The sequence below is a fragment of the Letharia lupina genome, assembly GCF_014066315.1.
Source record: "Letharia lupina isolate WasteWater1 chromosome Unknown contig_28, whole genome shotgun sequence".
Lineage (NCBI taxonomy): Eukaryota > Fungi > Ascomycota > Lecanoromycetes > Lecanorales > Parmeliaceae > Letharia > Letharia lupina.
The window spans coordinates 24,360-32,529 of NW_023502997.1; the positions used below are offsets into that span (position 1 = coordinate 24,360).

Here is an 8,170-nt window from a genome sequence, read left to right on the forward strand (position 1 = left end):
ATGCCCTACAGTCCCGGCCATCTGTGTATGTAGTCACCTGAAGTAGGTAGGCGGTGCGCTTCTACGTGTTGGACTTGGGCGTGGGGGTTTGCTGTGGGCCAGGAGCGTTCAGAACTGGTCGGCACCCCCATGCTCACCCAGCTCTCTCTCGCTAAAGCGGCAACGCCCGCGGGAGCTTCGTTAGCCTAATCCTGCTTTATTGTCCGCCCAAAGTCTCCCAATGTATACCATCTAACTTCACACAAAGCCAAGGTATCATCAGCCAAATGTTGACCTTATCAGATGGTGTCTTGCCCTTTCCGAAGTATCTTATCAGTCAGACAGATCGCGCGTCCTTCCTCGTCCAGCTTTACCTCCACAGTCAGTGAAAGCCTACTCCGAGCGAAAACAACGACTCACTGGAGACTGTGGCCGCGCCTCCGATCTCAATGCTGCATGCATGCTCTAGGGTCAGCGTTGCACGGGACTTGAGACAGCAGACGAGCTTCAGTGCACCTACGGCGCAAGAAGCGGAGAGCGCAGGATATCGAACGATGTAGAGGACAAGAGGGTCAAAAATATCGAATGGATCACAGTGGGTAGGGCTGTGGAGGATGGTTGGGGACACGAATGCAAAGGCCGCGAAAAAGGAAAGGGTACAGCTATAGGGCATATGAGGGAGGAGGCCAGGCCGCCAACCCCAAAAGAGGCCCTTTCGGCAATGACTGCGGCCAGAGATCCTGGGCGGGAGTGATTATGGAGTTAAGGATAGCAGGAATTGGGATATCAACATGCCGCCACAGAATGGGGCCTTAAAAAGATGTTGCGTAAGTAATCATGGACTTGACAACTAGTGCCCAGACCGCCTACTACAACAACGGCTCAAGCAGGCATCTCAATCACGCCTTCTCCACCACCGCCCCACCGCCTCATCCACAGCTTGCAGCATCCCAACCGAAGGAGTCAGACTCCTATCTCTGCCCCAAGCAGCAACAGTTGCGGCCTACGTTCCGTCCAACTGAAAGGGATCAAAGTCCCGCTGTCTACCCAGTGGATAGTTGGTGGCCCATCTCACGTCCACGGTATCATACTCCTGCATACACTCCGCAGCCTTCAGCAAGACATCTGCTTCCCCAATATCCGTGCCCTGGCCCAACGGCAGAGGGCCAGTGTTCGAGTGCGGCAGATGTCCTGTGGAGTTTAGTTTGGTCCACTTTTGAAGACATAAGAGTTGGTTTGCTTCGAGGCAAGATTGTTGGCTATAGAACAATTCAAGGAAGCAAGGAGAGCCCCTCACTTCTGTCTCTTTTTTGGGCTCAAATTATAATAGTGGGCGGAGATTCTGTCCAGGACATAGATATCTTGCCCCAAGCTTCCATGGTGATAGAGATACTCCGATACCGGCCAATATGGTCGCTGAAGATCAGCTGCACATCACTGAGCTCATCAATTTTGGTTGTTGGACCAATGCCGGATGTAACGACGGCCTCTACGATGACAACGCGCGGGTATCGTGCTATCGTAGACAGTGTCGTTGAAGCGGGCAAAGAGATTCATGACAACGCGGCGAGGTTGCTATAGTTAGACTAGTAGGTGAGGCTGCTTGGAAATTGTTGCCGCAGAGAAATCTGGGGAAGGGCACTGCGAAGGTAGTTTTAATTGGTAGATTCGGGGCGACGGGATTGACTGAAGCTTCCGATAAAGTGCTCGCTGTTGCAGAGATGGCGGCGAGGAGAAGGAGAAGGACATAGCTGAACAGAAGCCTTCTTGGCCGTGATCCATGAAAGGGGATACGAACAAATGGGGCGGTTCCACGAGAATGGGATCCTGTGGGACACCAGGGGGAGAATACTCTGGGGGCGCATGTGCTATGTGGCTAGGGGATGGAACGCCGTAAATGTCAGTGTATGCGAGATCTGGTTCAGATGGTGCATGATGTGCATCAACACGTGCAATTTGGCTTGCATTTGCGACACTCGACCAAAGGAAAACAAGACTGAATAAGAATAAGATACGGAGGTCAGCATTGGAAGACCTGGACAGCGCTAGTGGAGCCCTAACCCTACTGTCGGAAAGCGGCCCTATTGCGGGGCCCTAGAACTTGTTTCTAGGAGCGCGAAGCAGACCTAATCGCATTTTCCAGGTGGAGTATATCGTCTAGTTTACTAGTTCTGAAAGTAGTCACCTCCAATGCCTCCATATACAAATCCTTCACTTTCCCCTCCTCTAACACCTTCAAGCCTGCAGCCGTAGATCCTAGCCCAATCTATCAGTATCACGAATCATGTCTCAACGCACTCGACTCACCTCCAGGCGTCGCGACTTTGTTCCTCACCTCACCCGGCGCTTCTCCACTCGCAATCAGCTTCGACAGCCCCACCATGCACGACGCCGCCATCTGGAGCGCTTCCCCCCTCTCAACCCCTTCCCGGACCGCACCCTCCACCAACCCCTCCACCGCCACGGACAAGAACGCAAGACCCCCCGCCGTCATCGTCGCACCCACCGCCTGCAAGTGTTCCGGCCACATCTTCACCTGCCCGACCCGCATGAACAGCGAGTACACGGCGTTCAGCGCCGCGGGCGGGTGTCCGCGACCGGGCTCCTCGCCGATCAGCGACACGGATCCCCGCACCGCGGCTGACGTCCCCGCCGTCACGCGCACGACGTGGCATCGCCGCCCTTCCCCCTCCCCCTCCCCCTCCTCCTCCTCCCCCGTGCCGTGGTATATCGCACCGTACAGCTTCGCGGCGGGCACGCCGCCGACGACGCTCACGAGCGTCTTCCCGCGCAGCGCGGCGGCCATGCCAGGCGCGGCGAGCACGGGGCGGTAGGCGTGGGGTTCGACGCCGAGGATGACGACGTCGCCGCGCTGGGCGCCGAGGACGTTTTGGTCGGCGAGGACGGTGACGAGGGGATCGTGGGAGAATTTGGCGCTCAGCAGCGCCGCGCTGCTCGGGCGGTGGACGCAGGCGGTGAGGGATGTGGGCGTGATGATGGCGGGGTTGGACGGTGGGGATTGAGTGTCGGTGGTCCCGGGGATGGGGGAGGGGGGTCGGAAGTCGGTGGGCTTGCTGTTGGTGAGGGAGTCGAGGATGCCTTGGAGGATCGCGGAGCTGAGTTTGCCTGGGTGGAGGGTGAGCGTTGTTGGGGGGGTGAGTTTGGTGGGGAGGTCAGGGTCCGCGTACCGCAGCCTAGGAAGGTGATCCTCATGGGTATCCTTTCGACTGACATCTTCGTCTTGCAATGATCGAATGATAAGGTGCGCGGGTTAGATACTAGGTAGATGAGACTCTGATGTCGAGATGAGCAAGTGATCTGATGGGCTTATACAGGGGGGCACTTTGTGTATAGTGATCCTGTACGAACGTTTCCCGCTTCGATGTCAAGTATTAGCCAAGTAAACAGATAGAGGTTGGGCGGTTTGGTAAGAAGAGGTTGCTGGTTGAAGGGATTGTATCCGAAGTATGAAGAGTGATAACGGCAGCACTAGGTATGTACTAGTACTGGGCTTCTTAGCTGCGGATAGATAGCTCGTAGATATACAGTCTAAATCATGTGATACGATCGTCATTGCCGCAGCATTGGAAGAAGGCATTAACCAGCGTTATAACAAAACGGCGAATATCAATATGAAACACCTTTTCTACTTTGCAACCCTGCATTATGGAATGAAATCACGATTGACGTTTTTTTCTTTATACTACTAATAAACCTTGTTCGATTGGCTTGGTGATGCACCTTTCTCTAATCCTTTCTAATTACCACTGATATGACGCCCAAACTGATGAGACCCATGTCAGGATGCTACCACGCCTCTTGTCAGCCTCGATTTCAATCCACGGAACGAAGCATCCACGTACCTGGCTCCCGTAAAACCCAGTAATGGTAGTTCCGGGAGCAATGACCATTGGTCTCAACGGAAGCTCATCTGGCGCATTCTGCGCAGGTTCAAAGTGGAAAGAGTTTCCGTAATTCGTGGAAATCTATAATACTCCATGAAGGTGATGAAGATGTCAGTGGGTAAGACCTGGGCAGCGTCAAAAGCTGGCTCCTAAAGAACCCAACTTGCCTTGAAAGACCTCAATTTCTCGTGTCCGTAGAAGCTTTTTGCGGGTTCGCCATACAAGCTTCCAAGATCGACAAAATTAACCTCAACCGTCTCGATAATTTCCCCTCCGGGGCCGTCAATGGGAAAGTGCATGACTTGTGCATATTCCGTGGACTTGCGACGGCCTAGCTTGCGACGTTCGACCGGGACGTCCTCTGTGTTATAATGGAATTCGATGCCACACAAAGACCCGAAGAAGGTGACGGAGATTTCGGTCAGAGATCGAAGAAAAGTACCACTAGGGCCTCCAAACAAAGTCCAGCACAACGGTTGATATCTACCAGAAGAAGCATCTTCACCCGCAAAGGAATCCTCATTCAGATACAAGGCGGGGTTGGGAATTTCGGGATACCATAACGCAGTGTTTCGTAACGACCTGCTTTGTCCCATCGACGTCTCAATACGAGACGGTAGATTCTCGGCAACCCCTAGACTGACCATTTTGTATCCCTACCATTTCGCGTGAGCCATGGCGGATGCCAAAAGAAAGGAAGAGATAGCGCATATTTGCTTACATCGAATCCTGCTTCTAAAGCAGCGACAGGCCCACAAACTGCGAGGCGCTGTGTTTTTGGCGATTCATTCGGACAGCCAAACCATTGTGATACATGTCCGTTGCTGGTAATTATTTGTAACGCTTGGATGCCTCTTGACCCTACCGCCAAGACAAATCCTTTCAAGACTGTAACATCCAGGAAGAGCTCTTTCCCCTCTGCCCTATACCCCAAACATATATCCGCCCCTTTGCTGGGAATAAGACGTATTCCCGCAACGTATCCTGCATCTCCAATCCGGGTAATGGAGACGGCAATCCGGGAAAGAAGGTCTGGGATGGAGGTATTTCGTTTGTTGAATAGACGGCAGCCTTCGTCAAATCTGCGGCACCCAGCAGGTCCCTCCTGCCTCACGTCTCCAGCTACCTCCGTCCATCTCAAGCCGGCTCGGCTCAGGTCCCGACGAGGCGTTTCGGAAGAATCGTGCCAACGCATGTTTAGTACATCCGAAAGCGACTGAATCAAGGCCCAGATTCTCTTTCTGTTTTGCAATCCAGGAGGGCCAAGGGCATCATTCGTGCGGCGATACAGCGATCTCCAGTCTCGACACTCCTGGCTGTTTTGCGTTTCAAAAAGAAATCACGGTCGGCGTTGGCTTTAAACCTGGAGGCCCAGAAGTGTTGACTGGAGAATATGTGGACAAATGCCCTCGAGGCTCGACGGAGACTCAGAACATCTGCACTTGACAAGTAAACGGCGGTTCCTTCACGAATTTCCCATGGAAGTCAAACAAAGCAGTCCTCTCGTTCTGTGATGGACCCTGACGAGCTGAGCTCCTTCCCACGTGGTGGACTCTGCGGGCGCTCCTTCAGCAGCCGTTGAATCTCTGGCACATCATAAGGGTTCTCCCGAGCACGCTGACACGTTATCGAGTCTTCGTCTCGCTCGATAAGCCGGTCTTCCCACGGATAATGGTTTTCATAATCGAGGAAGACTAGCCCACCATAATCGTGGCCCCAACTTACACCGCTCGCTCGAAGTGGAAATGGCAGCGACTTGCAAACTTCCAGGAGACGTGCCAAAGGGATTGTTTCAGGGTTGTAAACGTGCTGTAGAAGAGACCAGCAAGCTTCATGAAAGACGAAGCCATGCCGACCGTGGGTCGCATGTTGCTTCATCACAGCAAGCTCGTCCTGCCCTGAGAAGGAGATCCCGGCGTCGTTCCATCGCACACCGCTGTCAGACGGGACGATCCATACCCCGCCGCGGGGGTTATTATACAGGCCAACTCCAGATACCCAGGTCCCGGTAGGGCTAGAATAAACTGTTGGTATTAGCGTAGAACCTTCGTGCCTCAAGGGATGAGCATCTGTGATGACGGAACTTTAGAAGAGACACTCACGGGCGCGGAACTGTTGCAGCCAAGACTCGGAGCTCGTTTGTTCAAAATCTCAAATGTAATATCCACAAAGAACACAGGAGTAGATAATGGGACTCATTTTATTGGACGTTGGCAATCATAGTCAAAGACATGTATTGGTGTGAACGCGTAGAAGAGAGAATTGAGTTGGCGAGGTTGCCTCAGTCGCTCAGAGTTCGCTAAGGTTCTTCGGGTTAGCGGCCGTCACTAGAGAGCACTCACCTCATATATACCCGGTAATGTGGTAATGCACGGTCTTAAATCCGACAAATCCGAGAGTGAGTTTTAGGGAATACCCTCTCGAAAACTCATCTTAGACTTATTTACGTCTCGTTACGCGGCGTAGAATTTATAGAACTTAAATAAATTTTATTATATTAATATATAACGTTATTAATATAACTACGATTTCTATTATAAATTAATTCTTTATACTCGATAAGTTTAAGTCTATAAATTAAATTTATAAAAAGTAATTTATTTTTAAATCTAATTTCGAGATTGAATTCGACTCTCGAACTTCGAAAAGTAAAAATATTTTATTTTAAGATTTACTTAGAATTATAAGATTAATTTTTAATAATTTTTAATTTTTAAAAACTATATAGATTAAGTTTTATAATTTAAAAAAAAAGTAATAAAATTTTAATAGAAAAAAGAGAAATTATATTAATAATAGATTTCTAGAAAATTAATTATTTTTAAATTAATTTAAATTTAGTTAATAAGAAATTAATTTTAATTTCTATTATAATCTTTTTATTTTAATTAATATTACTATTATTTTTATAATTTATAAAGTTTTTATTAGTTTTATAATTTTATAATTTTTTAATAAGAGAGATTAATAGATTTAAATTAAGAATAAAGCGAAATAATTTTAAAATTTATTAAAACTATTATTATTTAATTATTTAAATTTATATAAAAGAGTATTTTTAATAAAGTAAATAAGTTTTTAATAAGTAATATTTAAATTCTCTATCTTTAAATATTTATAAGACTAAATTTAGAAATTCTTTTTTTATCTAAAATTATATATTTTATTTTATAAATTAAAAAAATTATTAAAATTTTAATAGAAAATAAAAAAGTTATCTTAAAATTAAATAATATATATTTAATTAAGATTATTCGATTATCGAGTAAACTTTAATAAGCGATATTTTAATTTCTTACGTATTAATAATTATAAGATTAAATTTAAAAATTCTTTTTTTATTTAAAAGTCTATATCTTATTTTATAATTTAAAAAAAAATCTTAAAATTTTAATAGAAAATAAAAATATTATTCTAAAATTAAATAATATATATCTAATTAAGATTATTTAGCTATCGAGCGAACTTTAATAAATAATATTTAAATTCTTTATACTTTTATAATTATAAGATTAAATTTAAAAATTCTTTTTTTATCTAGAAGTCTATATTTTATTTTATAATATAAAAAAAAAGTCTTAAAATTTTAATAAGAAATAAAAAAGTTATTTTATATATAAGTAATATATATCTATTTTTTTAATAAGAGAGCTTAAGAGAGTTATTAGATGAATTTAGTCGATTTAATTAAAGAGTATAATAAATTTAAATTTATAATTAGCTATATATATAAATTTAAGATTTTTTAATTTAATTCTATCTTATTCTTTTATATATACTAATATATTAGCTAAGGTTTCTAAAGGGAACTTAGTTACTGAGCGTAGCCGTAGCGTAGTTAAGACTCTTAATATACGTAGACTTAACATAGAAGCTTAAGGGGGCGATGCCCCTCGTTTTCCTTCTTACTTCTTCAAGAATTAGTCTTACTACGAGATCTATATACGAATATATATATATCTACTACTAAGTTCACATTACTATATAACTCTAAATCTACTTATATTTAATTATCTAAATTTATTTAATACGATATATCTTTTTAATTAAATCTTAATACGTCTCTCTTTATATATATTTATTCTATAGATATATAATTAAAAAAAATATCTTTATATTATATATATATATAAGTTAAATTATAATAATTTCTTAATAATTAATAGTAATATTTTAAGATTTTATTATAAATAAATTTAGATTAATAAATTAGAATTATAGAAAGTAATTTATTTATAAATTTAATTTCGAGATTAAATTTAATTCTCGAACTTTAAAGAGTAAAA

At 44.4% G+C, this 8,170-nt stretch overlaps 1 protein-coding gene across 1 annotated transcript; it reads right to left on the reverse strand.

The window, feature by feature from the left end:
- Positions 1–2,254: 2,254 nt before the first annotated feature.
- HO133_006900 (uncharacterized protein) lies at positions 2,255–4,531 on the reverse strand (the record flags this gene model as incomplete). Its single annotated transcript, XM_037297796.1, has 2 exons — positions 2,255–3,173; positions 4,062–4,531. The coding sequence occupies 2 exons, from the start codon at positions 4,529–4,531 to the stop codon at positions 2,255–2,257; spliced, it is 1,389 nt and encodes a 462-aa protein (XP_037146865.1).
- Between the last annotated feature and the right edge of the window lie 3,639 nt (positions 4,532–8,170).